The sequence below is a fragment of the Candidozyma auris genome, chromosome 2 (genome assembly GCF_003013715.1).
Source record: "Candidozyma auris chromosome 2, complete sequence".
NCBI lineage: Eukaryota > Fungi > Ascomycota > Pichiomycetes > Serinales > Metschnikowiaceae > Candidozyma > Candidozyma auris.
Window position 1 is genome coordinate 1619333 of NC_072813.1, and position 26233 is coordinate 1645565.

General features: G+C 46.1%; 18 protein-coding genes across 18 annotated transcripts; 9 read left to right on the plus strand and 9 right to left on the minus strand. All coding sequences in view use genetic code 12, as the record gives it.

Annotated features, from left to right (window-relative positions):
• Positions 1-335: 335 nt before the first annotated feature.
• Positions 336-1187, plus strand: CJI96_0002200 (uncharacterized protein; the record flags this gene model as incomplete). Its single annotated transcript, XM_029035717.1, has 1 exon — positions 336-1187. One exon carries the CDS (start codon positions 336-338, stop codon positions 1185-1187), a length of 852 nt encoding a protein of 283 aa, XP_028890959.1.
• A 1077-nt stretch (positions 1188-2264) lies between these two features.
• On the plus strand, positions 2265-2888 carry YPT1 (Rab family GTPase YPT1; the record flags this gene model as incomplete). The annotated part of the gene is made up of 1 exon (XM_029035718.1): positions 2265-2888. The coding sequence occupies one exon, from the start codon at positions 2265-2267 to the stop codon at positions 2886-2888; it is 624 nt and encodes a 207-aa protein (XP_028890960.1).
• A 184-nt stretch (positions 2889-3072) lies between these two features.
• CJI96_0002202 (uncharacterized protein) lies at positions 3073-3609 on the minus strand (the record flags this gene model as incomplete). Its single annotated transcript, XM_029035719.2, has 1 exon — positions 3073-3609. The coding sequence occupies one exon, from the start codon at positions 3607-3609 to the stop codon at positions 3073-3075; it is 537 nt and encodes a 178-aa protein (XP_028890961.2).
• Positions 3610-4730: 1121 nt separating this feature from the next.
• On the plus strand, positions 4731-6197 carry RPN3 (proteasome regulatory particle lid subunit RPN3; the record flags this gene model as incomplete). Its single annotated transcript, XM_029035720.2, has 1 exon — positions 4731-6197. One exon carries the CDS (start codon positions 4731-4733, stop codon positions 6195-6197), a length of 1467 nt encoding a protein of 488 aa, XP_028890962.1.
• Positions 6198-6323: 126 nt separating this feature from the next.
• MED17 (Med17p) lies at positions 6324-8060 on the plus strand (the record flags this gene model as incomplete). The annotated part of the gene is made up of 1 exon (XM_029035721.2): positions 6324-8060. The coding sequence occupies one exon, from the start codon at positions 6324-6326 to the stop codon at positions 8058-8060; it is 1737 nt and encodes a 578-aa protein (XP_028890963.2).
• Positions 8061-8070: 10 nt separating this feature from the next.
• Positions 8071-8562, minus strand: CJI96_0002205 (uncharacterized protein; the record flags this gene model as incomplete). The annotated part of the gene is made up of 1 exon (XM_029035722.1): positions 8071-8562. The coding sequence occupies one exon, from the start codon at positions 8560-8562 to the stop codon at positions 8071-8073; it is 492 nt and encodes a 163-aa protein (XP_028890964.1).
• Positions 8563-9114: 552 nt separating this feature from the next.
• On the plus strand, positions 9115-9524 carry CJI96_0002206 (uncharacterized protein; the record flags this gene model as incomplete). The annotated part of the gene is made up of 2 exons (XM_029035723.2): positions 9115-9184; positions 9235-9524. The coding sequence occupies 2 exons, from the start codon at positions 9115-9117 to the stop codon at positions 9522-9524; spliced, it is 360 nt and encodes a 119-aa protein (XP_028890965.2).
• A 166-nt stretch (positions 9525-9690) lies between these two features.
• Positions 9691-10524, plus strand: CJI96_0002207 (dolichyl-diphosphooligosaccharide-protein glycotransferase; the record flags this gene model as incomplete). The annotated part of the gene is made up of 1 exon (XM_029035724.1): positions 9691-10524. The coding sequence occupies one exon, from the start codon at positions 9691-9693 to the stop codon at positions 10522-10524; it is 834 nt and encodes a 277-aa protein (XP_028890966.1).
• A 33-nt stretch (positions 10525-10557) lies between these two features.
• Positions 10558-11136, minus strand: IMP1 (endopeptidase catalytic subunit IMP1; the record flags this gene model as incomplete). Its single annotated transcript, XM_029035725.1, has 1 exon — positions 10558-11136. One exon carries the CDS (start codon positions 11134-11136, stop codon positions 10558-10560), a length of 579 nt encoding a protein of 192 aa, XP_028890967.1.
• Positions 11137-11345: 209 nt separating this feature from the next.
• On the minus strand, positions 11346-12266 carry CJI96_0002209 (uncharacterized protein; the record flags this gene model as incomplete). Its single annotated transcript, XM_029035726.2, has 1 exon — positions 11346-12266. One exon carries the CDS (start codon positions 12264-12266, stop codon positions 11346-11348), a length of 921 nt encoding a protein of 306 aa, XP_028890968.2.
• A 163-nt stretch (positions 12267-12429) lies between these two features.
• On the plus strand, positions 12430-13716 carry CJI96_0002210 (uncharacterized protein; the record flags this gene model as incomplete). The annotated part of the gene is made up of 1 exon (XM_029035727.2): positions 12430-13716. The coding sequence occupies one exon, from the start codon at positions 12430-12432 to the stop codon at positions 13714-13716; it is 1287 nt and encodes a 428-aa protein (XP_028890969.2).
• A 177-nt stretch (positions 13717-13893) lies between these two features.
• RPS23A (40S ribosomal protein uS12) lies at positions 13894-14331 on the minus strand (the record flags this gene model as incomplete). Its single annotated transcript, XM_029035728.1, has 1 exon — positions 13894-14331. The coding sequence occupies one exon, from the start codon at positions 14329-14331 to the stop codon at positions 13894-13896; it is 438 nt and encodes a 145-aa protein (XP_028890970.1).
• Positions 14332-15601: 1270 nt separating this feature from the next.
• On the minus strand, positions 15602-16684 carry ANT1 (Ant1p; the record flags this gene model as incomplete). The annotated part of the gene is made up of 1 exon (XM_029035729.2): positions 15602-16684. One exon carries the CDS (start codon positions 16682-16684, stop codon positions 15602-15604), a length of 1083 nt encoding a protein of 360 aa, XP_028890971.2.
• A 1316-nt stretch (positions 16685-18000) lies between these two features.
• On the minus strand, positions 18001-19251 carry CJI96_0002213 (uncharacterized protein; the record flags this gene model as incomplete). The annotated part of the gene is made up of 1 exon (XM_029035730.1): positions 18001-19251. The coding sequence occupies one exon, from the start codon at positions 19249-19251 to the stop codon at positions 18001-18003; it is 1251 nt and encodes a 416-aa protein (XP_028890972.1).
• Positions 19252-19577: 326 nt separating this feature from the next.
• Positions 19578-20855, minus strand: DBR1 (RNA lariat debranching enzyme; the record flags this gene model as incomplete). Its single annotated transcript, XM_029035731.1, has 1 exon — positions 19578-20855. One exon carries the CDS (start codon positions 20853-20855, stop codon positions 19578-19580), a length of 1278 nt encoding a protein of 425 aa, XP_028890973.1.
• A 195-nt stretch (positions 20856-21050) lies between these two features.
• MCR1 (cytochrome-b5 reductase) lies at positions 21051-21935 on the minus strand (the record flags this gene model as incomplete). Its single annotated transcript, XM_029035732.1, has 1 exon — positions 21051-21935. One exon carries the CDS (start codon positions 21933-21935, stop codon positions 21051-21053), a length of 885 nt encoding a protein of 294 aa, XP_028890974.1.
• Positions 21936-22414: 479 nt separating this feature from the next.
• Positions 22415-23449, plus strand: CJI96_0002216 (NADHX dehydratase; the record flags this gene model as incomplete). The annotated part of the gene is made up of 1 exon (XM_029035733.2): positions 22415-23449. One exon carries the CDS (start codon positions 22415-22417, stop codon positions 23447-23449), a length of 1035 nt encoding a protein of 344 aa, XP_028890975.2.
• A 520-nt stretch (positions 23450-23969) lies between these two features.
• CJI96_0002217 (uncharacterized protein) lies at positions 23970-25253 on the plus strand (the record flags this gene model as incomplete). Its single annotated transcript, XM_029035734.2, has 1 exon — positions 23970-25253. One exon carries the CDS (start codon positions 23970-23972, stop codon positions 25251-25253), a length of 1284 nt encoding a protein of 427 aa, XP_028890976.2.
• Positions 25254-26233: the final 980 nt, after the last annotated feature.

The following is a 26233-nucleotide window of genomic DNA, read 5'->3' on the forward strand; positions in this document are numbered from 1 at the left end:
TGGAATTTCCGAAAACATTGAAACAGCTCTTTCTGTCCCCATATCTCGAATCACTGGAGTTATTTTGGCTGCGAAATAGGCTTATCTGTTTCCTAAAACCACAAAACCCATTTCTAACTCATTGAAACCCATGAATCTCTACAAAGATATCACTCTCTTAATCAAAGTACCCTTTCAACTCCCAAAATCCCAGCCCTTTCTGCTATTCATCCATCTCTACTATCTTCCCACTTCCTCCACATGCTGGTTCTGCAGATGCGAACTCGGGACCTCAACTGAGTCGATACCCAACAACTTATCAACTACTGCAATCCTCAACACCTTCACAGTTTGTCATGTTCGTTGCATACGAGGACCCGCTAGCCTGGACTAGACCATTTCCGGCAAACCCTTCGTCGCTGTTTCTTGCCCACTGGCACGAGGTGGTGGGCTCATTTCTTTTCTACTGTGTTATCCAGGCCTTATCTCCCACGATATCCACTGCGCTAATTGGAAAAGCGTACACCGGGTTGAACCACAAGACAAAGCTCAACTTCGACATTCACGTGGTATCGATGGTCCAGTGCATCATATCAATTGTAGCGCTCATTCCAGCTTGGGGCCATGAACATTTCCAGAACCGGGCCTCGGACCCTTACGGTTCCATCTTTGGCTATAACGCCTACTCTGGTTTTGTCACTGCCATCACCATAGGCTACTTTATTTGGGACTTGATCGTGTGCTTGATGTATATCCGCTTGTTTGGCGTGGGGTTCTTGTTGCACGCGTTCGCTGCCTTGTATGTGTTTACCGTGGCCTTGGTCAAGCCATATTGCATGCCGTGGATGCCAGCTTTCTTGCTTTTCGAGTTGAGCACTCCATTTGTCAACATCAACTGGTTCTCCTCTCGCCTTCCCGCGGGGATGGTCCCAGATAAGGTCATCCTCATCAACGGTATTCTCTTGCTTATCACGTTTTTCCTGGTGAGAATTGCGTGGGGGTTCTACGCTGTGGGTCTTGTAGCTTACGACATGTACCGTGTGGCACATATGGCATCTATGTTTTGGCCCGCCACAATTCTCATTCTCAATTTCTCCTTGGACGTTTTGAATGTGTATTGGTTCATGAAGATGGTGGCAATTGCAAAGAAGAAGGCCAAGGGTTCCAAGACCAGACCTGTTGCGAAAGAAGCGGCCAAATACGAGTAGATAACCAGCAAAGACACTGAGGCGACAAAGGTACTCGCAGGTGGCCCTCACTCAGAATGAACCTCTTGGACGTTGCCATTGTGAAAGACGAATTCCAAATTTTTTTTTTTGTTGTTGTGCCGTCGACGGGGCATTTTAAATGGTGAGAATCGCTATATCCGGGGCGCATTGTTGATCACGATAGAACGCAAGATCAGCCGGATTCAAGAGAAAACGCAAATTGGACCAATCAGACACTGCTGAAAGCTACAAATAAAGTATCTTCGTTCCAGGGTATAACGTCGCATCGCTCTTACTTGCAAGGATGGAAATGTTTTCATTTGATGGGTGTAGAAGGTGAGTTGAGTGATGCGGCTAATGCATAGACGGTAAACGTGGACATACATCCTATTTATACGAGAGATCATCTCAGACACTCCAGCTCAATAAGGATATGTAGACTATTGAAGAATGATTTGTGCAGATTAAGTGTGCCTGCCAAAGGCACTTAACTGACTTAAGTCAGCTCATAGCTGAGAGATTTCTACTAAATGCCTCGATAAGCGAAAATATTAAATGTGGAAGCACAATGTGCACCATTTGACTTCAGTACAAGTAAAGACTCCTCTGATCTTTTAGTTTTCTCGAATTCGTACGTTCTGGTTACTCCAATACACTGTTTGCAACCATCACTATAAAAATGCGATTCTATGCAACCACCGATAGACACCGCCACATCCACATTAAATACGACCAAATTTCTCGAGTTCCAATTTTGTGCTTCAATCTCCTTTCAAGTTTAAAGAAATAGACATTTTTTTTTGTCACCTAAACAAGCAACTCTTTACATTTGTGGTGTAACGAGTGTACACGGCCTGGAAGGGTCGTGCATGCACCGCCTCACTCCTAAGATAACTCTCCTCCACGTTACTCAACCTCAATCACCATCATCTGTTTTCAGGGGCAAGCTCACACATTTAGAATTGTTTATAGCCCCCACTCCATCTCATCAGCTTTCTTCTTCGCATCACGTGTGAATAATATCCTTAGATTTTAATTCCCATCTAGTTCACATACCTTCGTGCAACATCCAAAACAATGAATAACGAGTACGATTATCTATTCAAGTTGTTGTTGATTGGCGACTCCGGTGTCGGAAAATCGTGTTTGTTATTGCGTTTTGCTGACAACACCTACACGCAAGACTATATCTCCACCATTGGCGTGGACTTCAAGATCAGAACCATTGAGCTCGACGGCAAGACTATCAAGTTGCAGATCTGGGACACAGCTGGCCAGGAGCGCTTTAGAACTATCACCTCGTCATACTACCGTGGCGCTCACGGCATCATCATTGTGTACGATGTCACTGACCAGGAATCCTTCAATAACGTGAAGCAGTGGTTGCAGGAGATTGACCGTTACGCCACGGGCGGTGTCATGAAGTTGTTGGTTGGTAACAAGGCTGACATGAGCGACAAGAAGGTGGTGGAGTACACCGCTGCCAAGGAGTTTGCCGAGGCTTTGGACATTCCTTTCTTGGAGACGTCGGCGTTGTCGTCGTCTAACGTTGAGCAAGCATTTTATACCATGGCCAGACAGATCAAGGCTCAGATGACAAGCAATGCTGGCGCTGGCAACAACGCTGCCAACAACAATAAATCTAACGTCAACTTGAGGGGCCAGTCGTTGACTAACAACCAGTCGAACCTGTGCTGCTAAGGGTGATCTTCTGCCTCTTAGCTGCTTCGTTTGCTCCTTCTTACCTACATCATGCCGTGCCCTGTCTGAGCGGTGGTGCTACAAGAGTTGGGAAATTGACACGGCGGGAGGCTCGAGTGTTCAGCGTGTATGCTTTACTTAATAACTTTATCCTACCTAACAAGACTTGTCGTCATTTGTAAACCTAGCGAACAACGTAGACGTAGTATTGCACATACAAGGTGCCTGAAGGGTCCTTTACGAAGCGGCCCTTGCCCAACAAGTTCTCCTGGATGGCCCACTTGTACTTATCAGGGACATCGCCATCGAAGTGAATTCTAGGGTTGCTGGTGACATAATCGTCCTCAAAGGAAGAGGCGTTTGAGTTGCCTCCAAGCACAGCCAAAACAGCCTCCGACAACTTGATCAATCCGTAGTAAGTGATGTAGATGCCTGCACCCTCCGGGGTCTTCCCGTACAACTTACAGTCCAACTCATTATAGTTGTCGGCAATGTTTGTGGTGATATCATCGAAACCAGTGATTTCCTTGGCTTCGAGCTCAAAGCCATACTTGTTTTTGACGGTCGAAATGTAGCCGTCCACGACAGTGGCCAAGGTCAATGCCTTGTTTCTGGTCTTGTTGGTGAACACCGGAGCTGGAGGCTTTAACTTCAAATTGATGAGGAAAACAGGTTCTAACTCTGGAGTTTTGGGCACAGAGGGAGTCACAGAAGAGTCCATTTGAAGTAGAAGTGGCAATTGAACAACAATTGAGGAAAAGTCAAGTAGTACCAATTCCGCTTACTAACGCGGCCCACTGATAATGCACTTAAACAGATGCATATCAGGAGACCCAACAATACAGGGCTGGGGTGAGACAATGAGGTAGTATTAGCAGATGGACAAAAACTGTAAACTGATAGATCGAAGGTATTCTAAGAGTCAATTGAAGAGTGTTTGGTCCATAACTAAACAGCATTTAGATGTCGCCATGTTGTGTTGGGGATGGCTGCTAGAGGACTTCGCAGCCACATGTGGTTGTGGCCAGTGCCATAAGGAAAAGAAGAAAGGATTGTTTTTGCCAGGAAGGTAAGCAAGGAAATTGTCTTTTTAAGGAAACTGAAGTGAGCATCATAGGTCGAAGAGTGGATTGTGGAAGAAAGCAACTGATGTCGTTCTCTGAGGGTGTAACTTTTCAGGGGCATATTCAACATCTCTAATTGTCACATATACTCGAGTAAATGTTACGAGTAAATTGATGACTATGTGTCAACTGATATCTGATCTGAAAATCATAAGAAAGAATCTAAGGTTTACTTTGGTGCTGACCTTCGTTCTCCATGACCTCTACAAATGGCTGCAAAATATCAAGTAATCAAAAAAGAGGCGGTTCTTATGTAGATAGTCTGACATTTAGATCCTGTTACATATGAAGAATTGAAGCTTTTGCTCCAAAATACGAAAAGTCATAAATAGACGCTAGTCTTTAAGTATGGCCATCAATCACTAGCAATGGCTGCGAAATCTCTATTCTGCTTCATTCTAGTTAGGCTCATCCGCCTACTGAAACACACACAAGCCAGAAATATAGCTGAAAGTCTCCTACGCAATTCAAATATGAAGGCTTCCTTACTTTCAACATGAAAGCTTCCTTCGTACATAACACCAGTAAAACCCATTGATCCTACTGTCTTCGCTCCACCTTCACTCACCTTGTACCTCTATACTTCCTATGTCTGGTTCGCGCACTTGCAAGGTAGTGGCAATATCGTACCGACAAGCACCAATATACTAGCATAGTAAGCGCCATCTACTCACACCAAAACCCCAACACATAACCCTTATTTACCCCCCCCCTTGTAATGACTGTTGACGTTGAAATGGCTGAGGCCTCCACAGTTGTGGCCTCCAAGGTCCAGAACCCGCAGAAGGACGAAGAAGAATCCACACCTTTGACATTGGTGGAAGAGATCGAACTGGCACTTGGATCCTTACAAAAAGCTGCGGCCAATTTTGACAATCGTTACGTGTCAAAAGTGCACCGTGATTTGGGTGGGATCAGACGTAAAGTCGCCAAAGATCCAGCGTCGTTGGCCCAAGTCATTGCCAAACTGCTTCCTGTGGAGTTCCCTTCCAGAAAAAACCTCTTGGACCAGTTGCCTCTGCCACTGGATCAAGCCGAACCCCCAGCAGCATCTACAGATGTGCTTCCAGAGATAAATGTGTTTTTCCATTTGCTTGTACAGCTTTTCCTTCTTGATACGCACGACTTGGATAGGTTGGACAACTTCAACAAGCTGGTGATTGTCTTATTGGCCTCTTACAATAGAAGAACTTTGGACTTTGCTCTGGCAAAGGTGTGGTTTTACATTGCCAGAACACACGAGTTACGTGGCGACTTGTACTCGGTGCGCCCGGCTCTTTTGGCGGCTTTACGAACAGCCACATTGAGACACGATGATGAGACCACCGCCATGGTGATCAACTTATTATTACGAAACTACTTGCTCACGCACGAAATTAACCAGGCCTCCAACTTGTGTGAGAAGGTGGTGTTCCCAAGTAACGCTTCCAATGCACTTGCGGCTAGATATTATTACTATTTGTCAAGAATCAACACCATCCAGTTGGATTACTCGCAGGCGCATGAATGTGTTGTTGCTGCCATAAGAAAGGCCCCACAAACGCAATTGGCTGCTGGCTTCCTTCAAGCGGCCACAAGATTGAACATCATCATAGAGTTGTTGATGGGTGACATTCCAGAATTGAAAGTATTCAAATCTACTAGTGGGAACCTTGAACCATACTTGCAGGTGACCAAGGCGGTACGTCTCGGAGATTTAAAGCTTTTCGAGGAAGTGTTGAACAAGTATGAAGCCGTGTTTGTCAAGGACGACAACTTCACTTTGGTGTCCAGGTTACGTCAGAATGTCATCAAAACAGGCATCAGAATCATTTCTCTTTCTTACTCGAAGATCTCCTTGAAGGATATTTGTATCAAATTGCACCTAGACTCTGAAGAGGCCACAGAGTACATAGTTTCCAAGGCAATCAGAGATGGTGTCATTGAAGCCAGCCTCAATCATGAGCAGAGCTACATGAAGTCCAAAGAGTTGTTGGATGTCTACTCAACGAAATTGCCCCAGGAGGATTTTGATCAGAGAATTCGCTTCTGCTTGTCCTTGCATAACGATTCGGTGAAGGCAATGAGATACCCATCTGACGATAGCAAGACCGAGTTGGCTAAGAACAACTTGGAGTCGAGAGATGACGAGATGGGACTATTACAAGCCATTGAGGATGGAGACTTGGACGACTTCATGGAGTAAACAAAATAGATCATCTAATTAACATAATTACAAGACGTCAGTGTAGTGGTATTGATGGCATATATACAGAGGACTGGGTATTTCGCACCCAAACATTAGATCTAAGAACTCTCAAGGTAATCATCAATGTCAGAGCCAGACAACGTGAGGCTCCGGTTTGACTCGAGTGTCTATGGAACAGCTGAAGATCCTTTTCTTCAGGATGAAGACAAAATTCCAATTGCAGATCTCATTCCAAGGATCTTGATGGAAAGAGAGTCTTTCCTCAATCTCACTGAGGAGCAGTTGGAGTTAGAAATTGCAGAAAAGAATAACAATTCAGAGCCAAATGAAGAAGAGGCCGTTACAGCTGACGCCCAGGAGACGTCAACATCAGCTTCACAGCTTTTCCTGAAACAAAAATACGAACTTCTAAGTCACATCAACTTCGCCATGAACGAAACATCTCTTTCGCTAGACTTCGTGTCTTTGCTCATGTCCGCTGTGAAACCAACCATCACAAAATCTACCATCTCCCCCCATCTAAGCAAAATTGCTCCATTGGGCTCGTTGAACTCTGATAGACTTGTTCAGGACGCCGATGATCAGCAGCAGCTGGATGCGAAAGTTTCCAGTAGATCAAAAGCCGAGAGCATCGGTCTTGGCTGGAAATACCAGTCCTTGAACCACATTAAATCGTTGTTTGAGTCCGCTGGTGACCTGTTAAGACAACAAGTGGATATCGAGCGCACATACTGGAATATGATCAACGAGGTGTTGAGTCATGACGAAGTGCTCTTTAGAGTAAGAGATCCTCTCACAGGGACTCGTGCCATTGGAGTAAAATACGGTTATGGAGACTCTGGCTCGAGCTATTTTGACCAGGGACTTGCTGTACTCCGCAAGGACGAGCAAACGGGAGAACTCAGCTTCAGTCCTATCATGACAGGCAATCACAAGCTTAGCATCAAGTCGAATAAGTTCACGCGAGTGAAGATTCTTAGTAAGTTTGACGATGATTACATGTTGACTGGCCAGTCCGTTTTCGACAAAAGTGCCTTGGAAGACAAGAGTCCGCACAGAATTATAAACGAGATAGAGAAGGCTCGATATTTCCTTTTTGAAGATGATCTACTATATCATCTCATAAGGGAGGCAAAGTACCTCATCAACTACAACGTGTCCATCATCGCGAACAAGATTGTTATTGAGATTCACGACATGGTTATTGAGATTGAGTCAGTCATTTTTGATGAGAACAACGAGGAGGAGCTTGAGAACGCTTATCAGAACATCAACAAGGAATCATCGAGAAACAATGAAAAAGCACAAGCAATATTGATTTTCCTCAAACTCATGTTGTGCTGTTACTACAAATACAATCTTGAATTAAAACAGAAAATCCCAACGTCGTTTACGAAATGGAAACAAAACAATTCGCATCCGTTGATTCTTCGACCCCTTATAGGACATATCAGACATGAAATCAACGTTAGAAACATGCAAACCATCATCCACAAGATATACAAAAAGCTCGACGAGCAAAAGTTTTCGTATGAGATTATCGAGGACAAATACAGCAATCTCAAAAAGAGTGAACCAGTTAAGAATCCATTTCTAAAAGCAGTCGAGAAACCGCTTTCGAAATTTAAAGTTATACTACAGAAGCTCCTGAGCAAGGAGCATTTATTGGTTGAGGTTGACGTCACTTCCGGTGATATTTTTGTCAACTTAATCGTCGAATTGACCGTTTCTAAATACGCTAGCAAGGAGGACCTTGAGCAGAACCAGCAAGGAGCCAACGTTCTCCAATTGACATTCACAGATATATTTGAAGTGGAGGAGAGCTTGAACTGGACAGTGCATAACTTCACGCAAAGTTAGTTCGTCATGTTTAAAGAGGCACTACCTGTGCATCTGCGGTTCTTCTGAGCTCCTCGCCGTGCTCCTCAAGATAGGTCTTGACGCGTTTATATTTTTCATCCTTCAAGTTGTTGTAGATCAAAAAGTTAAGCCAGATCTCCAAGAATGCATAGGTAAAGACGAGGTTGTTGGCGATCAAGCCGAAGTTGGAAAAGATGCAAAATGCGCCCAAGATGAAGTTGAACATCAATCTGACAGGCACGTATGTCTCGAAGTATGCGGTGTTTTCAGACAAAATGGGAATCAAATCGCTCAAAGCATTTGTGGAGATGAAGACGGCGAGAAGACCGAAAAGTGGATTGGAGGCGGTCACCTGAACAGTTGGTAAGCGCATTGCCTGGCCCAAGAGAAGCGAAAAATTGGCATTTGTAAGCGTCAAAGGGTTCTTCACAAGCATGAATGAGACCCATAGCATCAACGCTATGCGGGCGTATAAAATAATATTGGCGGTCAAGAATTGCATGGTGGAAGAAGTAGGTGAGTAGGAGGGCAATAGCTGTGAGGCCTGAGATGGCGATGTCGCGACTGGCAGCGAGAACCCCCATCCACACAGCGTTGCAAGCCTCCAAAGTCTTACCAGGGCCACTAAAATATAGGATAAAATTTCTTCAAAGCATTTGAATGTACCACGAGAAAGTTGAATAGAGTAGCATAATATCCTTCATTTCTTTTCATATTCGTTCCTCTGGTCAACGACAATTGCAAGAATTGCTCACCACAGACAACTGGCTGCGAAATATGTACACAGTACTTTTGAAGAGGGTAGTCTAAAATTTTTCGTCTAAAATCACAGATTAAAAAAAAAAAAAAAATAGATGAAATAACATCACAGCCAACACGAGATTATACGCTAATGAAAATGCTTCCTTTATTTATCATGGATTCACTGCAGTGTCACATTTCACGGCTTCTTCAATGAGACTCAGTCTACTTGTCTCTCACAGTGTTGTGCCTCTTCCTGTCTGCTAGAGTGCTCGCAGTTTTGCAACCATTATTTCTTCGACCCAAGCGCTTCATGATAGGCATCGCCAATCTCGTCACATTCTTCTCAATTGGCCTCGTTTTTCTTTCCATCCTCACTTTCGGTACGTTCGACCGTGCTTTTTACCAAATCCTGTGCTCTGGCTAACCTCAGTGATTTTCGCCTCTCCTTTCCTTGTGATTCTCCTCTGTCTCTTTGCGCCTGTGATGTTGTTCAAGGAAACCAAAAAACGCATCGCCGTTTTGAGTGAGAATGTAGAGGACAAAAAGCGTCTGAGTGCCGAAGCTCTAAACAGAAACCCTCAGAGTAAGTTTTCAGTCCCCACTGGCAGAGGGTACGAAGTGTGCGACACCTCTGGGGTAGGTCCCGGTGTTAGTCTCCGAGAAGCCGTATCCAAGGCGCCAACGGTGCATCCCAGAGGGTTCATCAAGGACGAAGATTGAGTTCAGTCTGAGCTAGGAAGTTTCTCTTTTTCTTCTTTTTCACTTTTTTGTAATCTTCTGTTCCCTTATGGGTCCTCTCTCTCTCTGCCTCTACCTCCTGTGTGGATTTTCGCGCGCATATATCAAAATGCTGCCACCTCTGTCACTTCGAAATTGACACCTACCAATGCAACTTTCCTTCACTGCTGCTTTCCTGTGGCTAGTTTTCATAGTCAGTGCCGTGGCCTACTCCATTGAGTCAGGTCTGGTATCAGTGAATGGCAACAAGGCGTTTGATATCGTTCCGGACTCGGAGGATGTCCATAGAGTCGTTCTCGAGTCAGTGAGAGAAAAGGTGGCTCTTAGCGTGGTGCTCAAGGGCAACGTGGCTGAAAAACCTCATCAATTGAATTTTGTGTTTACAGACAACAACGGTTTGGACTATGCCACGTACCCTCTGTTTGACACGACCAAGAAGACTGCCACCTCTCTGATTCTCGTCAACAAGATCCCACCAGCGTTGCTTTCTCAGGAAAGAGTGTTCGTTTATATTATTGCAGCTGACGCCAGCCAAAAGAAGGGACAGAACTTATACACTTTGCTTGCGGAGCTTGTTCCAAGTGAATCGTTGAGAGCGTCCGTCAACTACAAAAAACCATTGAGATTGGGTGCATTGCCAGAGATCCACCACCAGTTCAACGAGGACCCTCAGACCGTCAAACCGATTGTCCCTCTCATTTTCAGTGCCATTGCTGTTGCGCTTTTCTTCGTTTTGATTGGAAGCTGGTTCACGCTAGTTGGCAAGTCCTTGTTTGTGGCCAACGAGGGTATCCCATTCAAAGGCGGTTTCCTTACCACCATAGCCTTGATTGAGTTCACCTTTGTGAAATATTACTTGGGTGCCACAATCTTCACCACGATCTTTTACACTGCCATTCTTGCTGGCCCTGCTCTCGTGTTTGGCTCCAAGGCCTTGAAGGCCCTAACTAAGCAACGCACAGTGATTGAGGCCTCCACGTAACCATCCACTGTATAGAAACACAACCTCTACCGCTCAACTGTCATCTGTAAAGTTATTTTCTAACCACTTGAAGTTCAAGAATGAGAACTTCCCATCTTCATTGAAAAATCCTTTCATTGGAGAATTTGCAGCAACGATCTTCCCCTTGATGAGACCCATGGGCACCGCCTGGAAGCTTCTGGAGTCCATTGACAAGCACAAATTATCACCTGTCACCCACACATGACCCTTGGGCACCTCTACAAATCTGTTGAAGCCTTCGTTTGTTTCTCTATCCCGTGGTGAATACGTCAACTCAGACGAGCTTGAAGGATCCACAAGAATCATATCTCCGGGCATCCCCGTGATTCTCTTGCAAACACGAGAATCTGGGTCTGTTGGTTTTGACATTACCACCAAATCGCCCATCTCCACGCCTCTTCCTAACTTGTATTTTTTCAACTCATGAACATAGTCCCCGTACGCCTGAAGGGTGGTGAGCATCAGCTCACCTCTTGTTTCGTTGCAGTCGTAGATATCTGCCTTGATCACATGAACAGCACAAGCCGTACGAAGAGCCCACGACGAAGTTGTCCAGAAAAACCGGAGCCAGTTCAGGGGACCAGGCGCCATAGAGAGTTGGCTGATCTGAGGAGTTTCTTTGATATTGTAACGTTCGCGCTAAGGCTAGGATCGATACTTTGACACTTACGAATGATGATACAGATACTCTTATAATTACTATTTAGCTTCTTTTTTTTTTCTTGTTCAAGGACTCCATTACTCAGCGAGGAGCCTGCTGTGATTATGCCTCCTAGACCCAATGCCCGTCACGGACAACTTTATGCCCACTCTGGGGTTGGCTCAGGCTTGCCTCTGCCTCTACCTCTACCTCTACCGCCTCTTCCGCCTCTTCCACCTCTGCCACGACCTCTCCAGTGGCCTCTGCCACGAGATGATTCTTGCCCAAAGGTGTCCATGTTAAGGGTTTTCTCTTCGCTCCACCTCATCTGACCTCTCTCAGTGTTGGAGGAGGAGATGCTGTCAAAGAAAGAGGACTTCTTGTCGTACTTTGGCTTCGAATCGGCAATGGTCTTCTTCTCGAAACGAGCATTGGCCTTTTCAAAATCGAATTCTCCGTTCTCGTTGGCGGAGTCCGAGTCTGAGGGCTGCGTTCTGCCTTCTGGCGCTGGCTGAGGCTCCTTTGTGGTTGCACTTGGTGAAAGTTTCAGCGATTTGGTAGCTATAGGAGCACTTGATGACACACCTGTCTCTTGAGCAGCGTTTGCTGCGTTTGCGGGCTGTGCTTGCTGAGCCTGTGGAGCACTTGACGTGATAGCTGGAACTGGAGCCACACCTCCAGCAGCAACACCTGGAGCTGGAGCGGCAGTCGTGGGTCCTTGAGCAGAGCCTTGAGTTGGAGTTGCAGTTGGAGCAGTGGCAGAAGCCTGAGGAGCTGCAGGAACTGAAGGGTAGGTGGCACCAGTCCAAGGCTGAGGCTTGACTTCGTCAATAGGCTCGTCCAAAACCGACAAGTCCCGAACATCCGTACCACGGAAAACAACATAGTCGTAAACATCAGACCCAGGCATCACCTCCATGTGGGCAAGCCCCTGAGCAGCCATTCTACCTTCAGTGCCAAATGGACGCACCGACTTCAACGACACAGTTGCGTCCTCGGCACTAATGTTGTCCAAAATACCCACATAGCGAAGTCCCTTGTTGGAGATCAATGAGATAGTCTTGCCGATGTACTGGGACATTTGCAATGAGCCAAAGAGTGGGGGGAGGGGGCAAGAGTGTTGGAGCTTTTGCTATAGCTCTATGCGAGAGCAGTATACAAATTATGGCTGGCCTGCACACGCTCCCACTATAGGCCACCATCAAATATCACTAACAACTACATCGGATATCAACCAGGAAGATATGTCCACGGAATCTGACGAGGCTATTAGGGGACCCTCGGCTGAAGAGACTGCTGAGCAGCTTCAGGAAGAAAACTTTTTGCAACAAGAAGATGACAAGGAGCTCCCAGACACCATTGGCGAGGATAACATAGAGGACGACAAGATGCCTGTTGAAGATGTTGAAGGCGATATAAGGCCAGAGCCACAGTACGATCCGGAGCTTCCAGGTGAAGAAGAGCAGAATGAGGCGGCTGCTAATGAACAGGATTACGATGATGAAGATATCTACAGCATGAAGACACAGAAGAATGCTCTGGGTGAGCAGACCAAAAAGAAAAAGATCAGAAAGACCGCCAGAGACGACCTGGCGACTCCAGCACCAGCAGAAGCACAATTCCCTGCTACTTACACGGAAGATAAAGAATACGGCGATAACGGAATAGATTACTCGAACGAGGACCCGCAGACTAGAAGACGCCGGTTGTTGGAGGAGAAGATGGACATGGCGGTGAAGTCGAAGACAGTAAGACGTAAGAAAGCTGACGAGGACGACTTGGAACGTATGCAAGACGACAAGATTGATTTCTTGAAGGGGAAAATGATTGAGGCCGCAAACTTGGATGTGGAGAAGAACTCGAATGGCCAGATAGCCACCGAGAAGCTCAAGCTTTTGAAGGAAGTGATGGAGACGATGTCAAAGGCTGATTTGGCCATCTCTATTTTGGACAACAATCTCCTTGAAGCCGTCAGATTGTGGCTCGAACCTCTACCTGATGCATCGATGCCTGCGTATCAGATACAGAAGGAGTTGATTCACGCCTTGACGACATTGCCTATCAAAACTGACCATTTGGTAGCTTCAGGTATTGGAAAAGTTTTGGTTTTTTACCAGCGCAGTAAACGCACAGAACCAAGTCTAAAGAAAATTGTCGACAGATTGATTGGCGACTGGACCAGACCCATTCTCAACAAGTCCGACTCATACAAGGACAGAACCATCAAATTTCACGACTACAACAAATCACGCTTTTCAAACCAGTTGCTGTCGAAGAGAAGAAACAAACAGATCGAGCCAAAGACGCTATACGAGCAGCAGGCTGAGCGCAGAAACAGAGCTGCTATTCCTAGTGCCAGAACCACAGCGTACAAGATTGCACCTCGGGTTGATCCCAGCTTATTGATGAGACAAAGTAAAGGGGGCCATGACGAGAGATTCACGAGAATTAGCCGTAAGATGACCAACTCGAGAAAGAAGGTTGTCAAGAAGAGCGGGCCTTCCATCGAAGGAAAGAACCTCTCCATGTAAGGCTGGAGCGATTATGTGAGATAGCATGATGACATGTTTAAATACGTCAAGATCTAATGAAAAAAATTCACAGAAAGTATTCTGTAGATTCACACCAAGGCGCCTACACCAGTCTCGTAACGTGATTATTGTATTTGTTTTATATATGACACAGGAAGGGTACAGGAGCAGGGCCACTTACGATCTTGGCTTCTCCTTCTTCTCCTTCCACAAGGCCAACAAGGAGACACCGGAAACCTTGACAACCTTGAATCTGACACCGGGAATATCACCCTTAGCCTTACCTCTTCTACCGAAACCGGCCAACAAGACCTCGTCGTTCTCATCGACGAAGTTCAAACAACCGTCATTTGGCACGAAAGCGGTGACCTTCTTACCGTTCTTGATCAATTGAACTCTGACACACTTTCTGATAGCGGAGTTTGGCTGCTTGGACTCAACACCAATCTTTTCCAACACAATACCCTTGGCGTGAGAAGAGCCACCGAATGGAGAAGACTTGAAGGCGGTACCCAACAATCTCGACTTGTAAGCCTGGTCAGCCCATCTGTTGTTACGTCTGTGAACCCTCAACTTTCTAGCCGAGTTAAGACCTCTTGGTTTACCGTTACCCATGATTGAAGAAGTTGTATGAGAAGGGGAATATCTGGATGAAGAGGGTGAAGATTTTTGGTTGATTTTTCCTCGCACTCTGGGTCATGTGACCCACAAAGGGAGGTGTGCGATGGAGCCTATGCTTAGGTTTATGTCACGTGGAAATATGTGAAAGTGAGGGCTTCTGCCCTGAATTGTAAGGCAAACTTAGGAGGAGTCATAGTTACAAGCTAATGTTGAAGAATATGACAGAGAAGTGGAGATCGGCTTGACTTCGATTACGTATTATATGAGAACGGTGACATATTTGTGAAAACGCTTAGTTTCACCTGTTCATTTAATGGCTGCAAATGCGAGTGCCTAGTACCACAAAAGGGCAAGAATAGTTTGGAGAAAACGAAGAGACGAAAACGTGTCAAAGATGAGGACAAGAATGAATTCTCATTGAGATTCACGATAAATCTTTTCCTTTCTTTTATGTTCTGGTCCGAGGATGCACTGTTTAAAACAACTTATTATCTACACCAGTTTTGAGGTTCAGTAGCTCTACTAGAATTCAGAATAATACGTAAAACGTTAAGGAGATTCATCCACAAATCAAGATCTAGAGACACACTTCAACAAATGAGAATATCAATCTGTCGATTGCAATTGCCAACCAACTAGACACTCTTGAATAATATGAACAACTCTCTGTGGGCGGCGACAAGGAAGGTTCATTTCGAACTCTCATGAAGTTGAAGTCTTATTTGTAGAAGTCCTTGGGGAACAGACAACCGGTTGCTGAAGTTGAGAGATACTCATATAGGCGATATATGGGAAAATGGTAGATCCATAGCAGATCACAAGGGGCAAGAGAATGTGAAGAGGTGCTCTTGATGGTCATTATCAAGGAACTGAGGACAATACATAAACAAGCTTCATTTTATTTATTCTTTCGTTCAAGGGAGGGACAACTCTTCGTAGTCCGCCTTTGTTGAATCATGCATATGTAGAGATTTTCAAAAATTCGGATCATTAAGAAATTCATATCAAGAAGCTGGCATTTGTTTGCTGCAAATGCAACCTCCCTTGCAAATTCAACAGCCTCTGCTAAGTAACCTCTACTACATCATTCCTCCGAAGCAGTTTCAGAAAATTCTACATCAAAATAGATCTATAATAGGTTTGAACTACTTAGCTCGAAGCCAAACGCTAGAAACCCAGGCAACGCTTCGATCGCTCAAATATGGACGACCCAGCGTCTCTTCTATATTGTCACAGTGGATGAATGCCATAATACAGGGTCCCCTCACTTAAGAGCGGCCTTGGCCAAAAGCTTTGCTTTTCTTGACTTGAGCGCCTTCAAGATAAATAAGAAAAGCATGTCAAGTTGGTCCTTGAACATGAACAACAACCCTTGCACAATCACACCCTTGAGCAATTGAGGGGCCACACCTTTGTACAATCCTCTAAGCCTCTCGGTTGTCCACAAGTGGGTCAATGCATGGATGAAACTGTCAAATTTGATGTCTTCTTCATCGTCTGGGTGGCTCTGCACCACGATCTTGCCATTAGGAAGCTTGCCGGCTTTGCCGCCTTGTGGGGTCTGCAGCTTCTTCTGGAGCATGGCCTTAGACACAATGAGAGGCTGCGTGGCAAGGGTAGCCAACGATTTGGCCAACATTCCCAAACTGAAAGACTCCAAAGGGCCCAAGAACTGCTTGTTGTTGAACAACACCTGCTTCAATCTCTCATAGGAACCGTAAGTGATACTTGGGTTGATGCACAACACCAACGAAACGCTCAAGCCTTTCCAGTAGCCACAAATGCCATCGTGCACATAGATCTCCTTGGCCAACTGAAGCAAGCTTCTATGTTGCTTATCGGTCTGCTGTTGGGTGGTGATGACACCAATTGGCATCGTAAAGAGCTGCGAAATGGCTGCTGCCAACGCACCCAAAAACAACTCTGTAGGGGTAGAGTGCTTGGCATTGGTGGGTCTCTTGGTCAATTGAGCGTACACACGCTTGACAATCGAGTACCAGTAAAAGTAGGAGAAGTTCTGTGCTGCAGTACCCAAAATTGACGACAAGAGGCCGTGGTACCAGCCCAAAATGCCCTTCTTCTCATAAATTTTCTTCAACACGTCCGCAGTGTTTTTGTACTTGAGCTGGCCTTTGCTGGCCTTCTGCTTGTACACCGAGTCCTCTCCATTGACCGAGGTGGAGCTGCTAAATCCGGTATCAGACTCATCTCCGGGGTTCTTCTTTTCGTGCTTCTTCACCTGAGTTTGAATGATTGTTTTGCTCAAATCCAATGGATACACCAAAGTGTTGGCTATCACCGAGGCCATGGCGCCTGAGGCGGCTTTTTCAAGAGGTGAAAGGGACATTCAGTAACTTGTCTAAGATGAACTTTAGTAAAAAAGTGTAAATGTCGGCTGCAAATGGGGGCGACGAAGTGAATAAATAAATAGGCCAGGCTTGGTTTGCTCTTAGAAAGTCCAGGCTTTGCTGTAGTATTGTTTTGTAAGTAATGAGAAGTATACAACGGTTTTTCTGCGATTTGATGATTTTGAGGAGGTTATATGGAGCATCCACAAGAGGCCGGTTTCTTTTTTCCCTTTCCTGCCGAGGATATCGCATTCCCCACATGGCGTCTTCTTCCGAGGTCCCCTCCCGGATGGGCAACACAAAGAGCCATTTGTTGATAGACTTGAATCAAATTTTGTAGATAAATGAAGTCGACGACTGTGATCACGGCAATGTAATTTTTTTTCCAATTGGACGCTCTAAATCTTTAAATTATCGGTGTGTTTTATTTGGCCGCCGGTCACGTGATCACACCCTATTCTCTTAACCGCACTCGATAGCATGCACATTTGCGTCTTCACAATGGTTGCAAAACCGATAAACTGTGAGCTTGTGCCTTGAAGGCGCCCAAGCAGTTAACGCTTTGCCCTCATTTGTGGAAAATTCCATACAAATACATCTCCTAACGCAAAGAAACCTTTGCCGATTTGCCCCGCTCCATCTACAAACTTTCGCAGCCTCTTGTTTGGGTATTAGTCGCTTGTGCCTGCGAAACCCCAGTTTTCGCTTGAAAGGAACCAATGGGACATGCTCACTATCGCTTTAGCGGGTAAACAATAAATCCGATTTTGAGTTTGATCAGGGCACGCACAACAATTGGAAGGCGCTTGGCGATCTTTAGATTATGATATTTTTCCCTCTTTATTTTTCTCCGTGTTTTTATTCTTTTGGTCCCATCTCATTTCTTTTCTCATGGTACTGTCTGTCAAAGACATATGATTTTTCCGCACTTATTTTGGGTTGCTTGTGCGCAAGACTCACGGCTGCAAAATGGAAACCTCTCAGGCAAAGGTATCCCTTGGAGATAATCAATGCATAGAAGTAATTTTGGCTTTTGTCGTGACTCAAGCAAGAAGTCACCGAGTCAGCGGAATATCAAACATGCACAATAACAGAACACTGCAGAAGCTGAAGAACGCCTTGCGTAGACACTGGTCTGTAGGATATAATAGAGGAGGCCTTGGAATGCAGGGTCAAAAAAATGATAAACTATGACGTCTCTTACTTCATTAGATCGAGTAAGAAGTTCATATTTTTAGCCGACGATTTCGTCAGTATTCAGACTACTAGTCACCGAGATTTCATATCTCAATTCTCACCAAGTGTCTTTGTATTCTCACCTGGTCCACAAGAACACCCTCTTATCTGTGCCACAGACAAGCAACAGGTCTCCAGAGACCGCAAAACTCTTAATTCGGTCTTGACTTTTATTCAAGGTCACAACCACATCTTCTTTGAGCAAATCTATACCTCGGATGACGCCATCTTCTCCATATACCCACACTCCACTGCCATCGGGTCTCCAGCTGAGTAGTGCCAGACTGTACTTATCCTGTGGAGACAAAGAATTGATATTCGTAACAATCTGGTTTCTTCGGATACTTTCACCTTCATCACCGAAGCCTTTGAGCGAAACGACCACCAAACGCATAAAGGGTTCATGGGAGGTGCCCACAGCGACCAAGGGTACCTTACCTCCACTGTAAATCTGTATAGCATGCGGGGAGAAGCCTGCTGCTGTGAACTCAGCGTCATTGAGTGCTATTCTGTACGACAAGGTCACAGCGTTGTTCTTGACTGTGAGCACGTCCATAAGGGTTATTTCTGATTTGCCCACCAAGATGACCAATTGATCGTTATAAACACACGCGTCCATGCAAATTCCCCTGGTAGAGAGCTTGTAAGGCAGAAACACCTCCTGGATTGAGTTATCTGTGATTTCGTGCACCTTCACCAAGAAGTCCCATCCCAACGACACCAAGTAATTCTTCTCTTTCCAACGCACCACCTTCAAGTCTGAGACCAATCTATCATGAAGCTGCTTCTCTCTAATAATCTGGAGCTCCAGGAGACCGTCACCGAACGTGCAAATATATAGTTTCCCATTCATTCCACATAAAAGCAATAAGGGACCCACAACTTGTATTTTGCGGATGACCACCAGTCCAATGATTCGAGAACCACGGAATACCCTTTTGCGACTCTTCAAGTCGACCACAACTAGCTCCAGCTTGGCAGTAGCGAAGATGGCGTACTCATCGCCTCCTCTCTCAAATAAAGCACATGCCACAACCAACTCGTCAATCGACGACAACTCGACAGCGTTCCTTGGGTATGGGGCAGACCACTCCTTGAATTGGTCTCTCTTAAGCAGTTTCAAGCTTTCGTCAAGCAAGACCTCGTGCAGACTTTGTGGCTTCTCGTCGATGGTCAAGTACTTGAGCCGATCAGCGATGATCTCTCCAAGATCCTCACCTTGAGGCAAGTCTGTTGAAATAGTCCTGCCATGCTCGTTTTCAAAAGCCTTAAGGGTCTCCACGTATCCCTCCTTTTTCAAGAAATGGGCCACAAACAGGTGAACAGACATTGTAGGTTGGAAGAGGTTATCTGCCAATTGTAATGTGGGGGGGGGTGGTGTCAACAATGTATGTAGATGCTGTCAGATACTCTAATTTGGGAATAAGTTCAAGTGAGTAGATATTGAAGCCTTGTACAAGTCGTTGGACGGCTGGTGATGAGTACGCTACTTGTCTACAGATGTCTTCACTATAGTGGCTGCGAAATGTCTGCGAAAGGACCTTACTAAAGATTGAATGTGAGCTTGAAGCAACTCCACACCTGAACTGCACCTATATATGATGATCCATTTATTACACAAGAAGACGGTATCTAAATCAACTCGTGTTCAGACTCTCATGCCTCATGACTTGGAAGAAGTAGCTTGAACTTCAGACAAAGGTGCTGTGTCTGGGGATTGGGCCAGTACTGAAGTGGCGGCAGCGGCGTAGTGTTCATGGTTGGGGCAGTAATTTCGAAGTTGTTTGGCACCACTAGGTCGGGACTCTCTCTCTCTAGTCTGGTCGTCTCTTCCTCAACAGCCTTCTCGAGCTCTTCGATAAGTGCTACTCTCAGCAGTGCCAGGTTGAGGATGACTTGGGGGTCCAAAGCACGCCACTGATCAGAATTGTTTTTGATAAAACGTTCGACAACCATCTGGACTGCCAATCCACGAGCATCGTAGTGCAAACTCCCTGACTTTGCCGATGGGTGCTCCTCGTCTGGCTCTATCTTCAATGTATCCATGAATGAGCGTCCCTTGAGACACTTATCGAGCGCCAAAAACGACGTTTTCTTGATGATCTTTCTTCTTTTGCACTTTTCTTCCGACATGTTATCGTCAATGCCCGAAATGCCTTCGTCGTTATCGGCACTCTCTGCGTCCATGTCCAAAGCTATCTCATCTGTCGTTTCGGGCTTCACCTCTACTTCCACGTTTTTTTCAAACGTTGCCGTAAACTTTACGTGCAAATGCAGAGAAAACCAGTATCTCGGCGCTAGCCTTTCCAAAGCAGCTCGTGCTCCTGGTGAGCCTAACTTACCACTTTGCATATCCTCTTTGAAAAATTTCTTCTTTTGTAGTAGCTCTCTTTCGTTGCCAAACTTCCAGATTCCTTGTGGCCAATCGTGACTCATGCACACATCGCTACGACCACTTAGGAGAAGCTTCAACAAGTTCTTTGGCTTGAGATGGTACACCAGTCTTAGAGAACTGGCATCGTACGGAAGCAGGTAGTCCAAGCGCTGTTTTGTATAAAAACTTCTTGCGTTCCAAATCCCCAGGGTTCCACTAATCTTGATTCCTTTGTACCACACACTGCCGAACTCGCCCAAGTAATAGATATTGGGAGCCACCCACCCTCCATACTGAAGCTCTCTCATGTATGAGGAGCACTCGTGGTTGCCGCCAATAAAGATCGTGAGCACGGGGGCTTTTTTGACGCCCGAATAATAGTCAGGAAAGTCACCTGGTTGTCTGTACTTGGCAGGAACGTTGAGGGTTTGCAAATCTGTTGTGTTCCTTATAGCCTGGAAATCTCCACATATAAGTAGTAGCTCCACATCTGGCTTCAAGCTTTCGTATATGGTATTGAGGGCGCCATGACAGCAACCTTCAACAGCAACAGTGACCATAAAATATAAGGTCCAAGGCTCTTGGGGTCGAGTATTCAACCTCTAGGTGGTGATGTTTGCAGCAGTTCTAACATAGTGCGCACTGAGTAGCTATCTATATGTTAAGCATGAACCAGATCACTCGAGCTTCACTGCTTCATTGTTAGTTAACGTATCGATTTATATATAGCTTACGCTGATCTACATACTGGGTTTCTAAAACTTGTACACGTGGTCCTTTGTGTAGCCCAATTCGCTCAAAGCACCAGTAACTTCGCCCTGGTCGGTAGGAGACACCTTCATGCCCGAGAGCGCCTTGTACATGGGAGGAGGACCACAGATAAAGATCTTGGACTCCTTAGATGGTGGAGGCAAGTGGTCCTTCAAGAAGTCCTTGCCAATGTAGCCTGTGTGACCCTTCCAGTCGTCGTCTGGCTTGTCGACAAAGTAGTACACGTTGACCTGGTCCTTGTGCTTCTCGACAATCTCGTCAATCTCCTTCTTCAACAAGATGTCCTTGACAGAGGTGGAGGCGTAGAACAAGTCCACCTTGGTGTTGTCGTTAGGGTTTCTGGTGATCTCATTGAGCAACTGGTACAATGGGGTAATACCGGAACCGCCGCCAATCAAGGAGATTTTCTCAAACTGGTTGGGGTCCCACTTCCACTTGACAATGGGGCCCTTGAACGCCACGGTGTCGCTAGGCTTCAACTCCCAGAAGTGCTTGGAGAACTTACCAGTCTCGTAGGTCTTGATGACGAAGTCAATGGTGCCCTTCTGGTCGGTAGGCGAAGTTGGCGTGTATGGTCTAATGACATTGTTACCTTTCTCGGTGACGTACTTCGCCATCAAGCACGAGGCGGTGATCAAGCCGGAAACGTGGTCTGGGTCCTTCAACTCAAACACATAGTGCTTCGAGTCTGGCGACACCTGTGTAGCCAGCTTCAACTTCAAGTCGATCCACTCGTCGCCTCCGGTGAAGGTTTTACCGGTATCGTTCATGATGGGGTTGGACATTCTGTAGGCCAATCCAATGGCACCGACGGCGCCGGCTGCGCCGAGAACGGGCCACATGGATCTTGCGCTCAATCTAGCAAACATTTTTGGAGTAAGGAATTGAGTAGTATGGGGCAAAATTGTGGGCGCACTGGTATATATATATATACTTGGGGGAAAGTGAGAAGTACAATTAATGTATGTAGGAGGCAATTTAGCAAGTGAGAACGAGCAGGATTTATTCGTTGAGAGCGGTACTAGCGCGGTACTGCACAGCCCGCCGAGACTCGCTATTAGTATACGCTTACTTACCATGCTTAATGTACGGAATCATTAGGGTGGAGGTGAATTCCGTCGGACAGGTTGTCCAATACATTGAAAGGAGCTTTTTAGTAATGCAGATTTCAATTACGTAAACGCTGACTAGTGTTTCTCATCCTTCCCCATTTCTCCTTTCTTTTTTGTCTCTCTCTCTCTTTTGTACCCTTAGCAACTGTTCCCTGCGGTTCCGGTACACCACTGGCACTCAGGTGAGTAGCAAAAGGGTTAAACTGTGGCCCCACACCTTTTGTACCTCAATTGCGATGTTTAAAGGAAAAAGCCAACGGGAATTGCTTCAGGTAGCCAAAACGCTCATCCAGCCGTTGAAACCATCCTACCACAAGGGCCAGGCTGGGAAGATCGCTGTGTTCGGTGGATGTGAGGATTATACGGGGGCCCCGTTCTTTCTGGCCCATTCGGCTGCTTTGGTGGGCGCTGACTTGAGTCACGTTGTGTGTGAAAAGCAGGCTGCTCCGGTGATCAAAGGATATCTGCCAGATTTGATGATCCATCCGTACTTATATGATTTGGAAAATGCAGATCTCAGACAGTGGGCGTCTCCGGAAGAGCTAGCGAAGCTAAAGAAGGTGCCTCTCGATGAGATTTTGAATCAGAAGGACGATCTCGATAAAATCATCGAGAATCACGTCTTGCCCAAGATTCTGGGGCTCATGGAGAGAGTAGACATGTTTGTCGTGGGACCTGGGTTTGGAAGAGACGCCCTCATGCTCAAAACGCTTGTGAGGGTGATAGAAGAGATAAAAGTCGTCAACAAGCCCGTTATTTTGGATGCAGACTCGCTTTACTTGGTGTCGGTGCGTCCAGAGCTCATCAAGGGCTACCCCAAGGCGGTGCTTACACCAAATGTGGTTGAGTTTGGTCGAATCTGCCTGGCTCTTGCCATTGACAACACCGACGACGTTGAATGCGCCATGAGGGTGCTGAAGGCGTTGGGAAACGTGACCATTATCAAAAAAGGTGCTCATGAGGTGATTGTGAGGAAGGGAAGCCATGTTATCAACGAATTGCCGGGCTCCTTGAGGCGTGTGGGTGGCCAAGGCGATACCTTGACAGGGGCATTGGCCACGCTTCTTACATGGGCTGAACACTACAACAGCGGGTTCTGGGAAGGTTCAGGGAAGATCGACGAGGATGAAGCCCTATTGCTAGCGTGCTTTGCTGCCTGCTCTGTGGTGAGAGTAGCCAGTGGAAAGGCATTTGGCAAGTACAAGAGAGCTATGCAGACACTGAACGTGCACGAGTTTCTCGGAGAGGCGTTTGAAGAATTGTTTGGATAGGGTTTGGGTATGAGCAATTGTTCGTAAGCCGAGGACGGCGGACTTGATTTGATGAGGAGAGATTTACACGGTAAATCAAGTTACTCTCCAATATTACTCACGTATGATTTTATAGAGCACGTTGATTACGTGCCACAGTGTTCACCTAGCCACTCATCTCTGCTGCTTATTTTTTGCACCCATTTCAATATCCGCAAAATCCGAATTCCATTTTTTCTCACCAAAAGGCCGAAAATGGCAGTACCAAATAAATTCTGTAATAGAGTATGAGTACCTATGATGAGGCCTCATAAACAAGATCTATTCAAGTGCACGTAATTTGGGCAAATCCCCTTCCCCAGATTGGCTTTCCATATGATTACTGATTTCCTGCACATACTCCAGGATCCCCCACAATCTTTAACTGTACACTTCCTCGGATCATGTTCATCCATCTTTTCCAAACTCAAGCAACCGCTTTTCAACAAATAACACACAAAATACTACTTATCTTCAACAAAAATCTATTAACATATTTATTATGGACGCTAGCTGTGGACCCTCGAGTGCGCTTTCCCAGCTTTCTAAGCATGCTCAGAGAGACACCTCTCTTCAGCACGGGACCGTGAACAAAAGTTTTCCCCAACAAAGTAGGCCAAGTTTCAAAAACCAGCCTGGATTCGATGCCTCACTCAACCAGGAATTTCAGAACTTCAGTGGCCGAGCTGGACCAGGGGCAACTTTCCAAGATCAGTTTGCCGGGGCAGGACCCATCAACCCTCATGCTCAACACCGCCCTCAACAACATCAACACCAGCAAAACCAGTGGATTCAGGACTTTAATGGTTTGTCCTTGGAAAATCGACACCAGCTGCCTGCTGCTGCTGCTGCTGCTGCTCATGCCCAGCAGGGAAAGTCCGACTGGCACCAGCAGTTCATGAACCTGATGAATAGGCAAAGTATGCAGCAGCAACAACCACAGCTTCAACACAATATGGCCAACACAGCATTTAGGCCACAGATGGGGTACATGGGCCAAATGGGCCAGATGGGCCAAAGTTTTCAGACGCTGAACCAACCTCAGACAGAGAAGGCCCAAGTGGAGGCGGATTTGCTTGAAAACAGTGAAATTCTCGACTCTCACTTTGAGCAGCTCGAGAAGGAGTTGGCGATGGAAGAGCAGCAGTCTGAAGAAGCACTGATTAGTGAGATCGACAAGGAGCAATTTGTCGAGGCTGCCAAGGCAGTGAGGCACTCCATGAGGAACGAGAACAACATGAAGTCAGAAGAAACAACGTCTAAGTTTGAGCAGCTGAATTTCCTAAAGCTCATGAACTCAATCTCCGATAGAAAGGTCGAGCTCTCGAAAGAGGGCGACAAGCTTGTTGAAACAGAAACGGGACAGGATATCAGGAACAACCTAAGCGACCCGCTAAAGTACGAGAAAGACCCCGACTACCACGAAAGGCCCCACGAGACAATCCCAGCACCAGCAAATTTGAACGCTCAAAATATGAGCGTTCCTCCACCACAAATCACCAAGGAGTCAGAAAGTGTTCGCAGCCATTTACCTGACCCATTGGCCCACATAAAGGATGGCCAGCTCCCTGACAACTTGACGGCTTTACAAGCGGCGAGAATCATAAGCGGTGGGCAAGTTACGGGAAACCAGTGGATGGAGGACGAGTCGTGGCTAACGGACCCCAGCAGGCTTCAGAACCAGACACCACTCTCCCAAGGCGGCAGCAGCAGCGGGAACAGCATATTGGAGCCCCACTGGCAGGAAGTCTACGATGACTATCGCCATGATGATGATTACCATTGAAGATTTTTACTAGATGGTTGAAGCTGACAGAAGTCTACTTTTGAATCAAGGTTGCTTATGTTCACCAACTTAGAGTTTATAGGATGTGGTGAGTCTGTTCATGGCTGGGCGACAGAGCGCACTTTGGTCTGTCGATATCAGCAGCCCACTGTGAGGAGAATGATACATCTCATCGCCTCAAACGGGCGTCGACGTGCTCGTACGATGCTTTTCCCTTGGCGGAGCACTTGTGCGCTAAAAGCATAGGATTCACGTTTGATGGGTATTCAGAGTAAAATTGAAGACTTCTCTTCATATTCTCTAATCTCGGGCAAAGCCTCCATTGACTCTGTGTCGCCAACTCCTAAACCGGGCCTGGCAAAATTCGCATTACAGCCTTTCCTGCGGTATAGAGTATGTGCTTGAATGCGCAAATACCAAGCCTAGGGCCCAGCGAATCTTGGAAGGCAATAATTGCAAGCAAAATTAGCAAGGCAAAAGGAAGAGATAAAAAAAAAAAAATAGCTATGTGTCTAGCATCGTACAAAAGACACCTCCTGTGTTTTTTGGAGTCACATGGCTTCTTGATTTTTTTTCGTTGATGCAATATGCATGGTCCACCACCAGACGATCTCACTGTCTGTCAACCTGACACAATAACGTGTGAAATGTTGGCCAATTCCACTGTTTTACATGCTTCTAGGCAAATTCACAGGAATGCTCGTTGCCAAATGAAGGTCTACCCAAAATACCTCATCTGGAACGAGGTGCCAAAAGGAACGCTGATAGCCTTTCCTACATACACGGCTGCCAACGGTCCGATCAAGGAGGGTTAAGCCAGTGGGGGGAATTCCACAGAAAAACGCCCTAAACACCGGGAAAACGGGGCCTAATTCCGAGACTCCTTTTGGGGCCTAAGCTAACTTTCCTTTTCTTGATTTCATAGGCAATCAGTGGTGATTTCGGTGTTACTGTTTCATGGGTCCTCCCTGCATGGACTA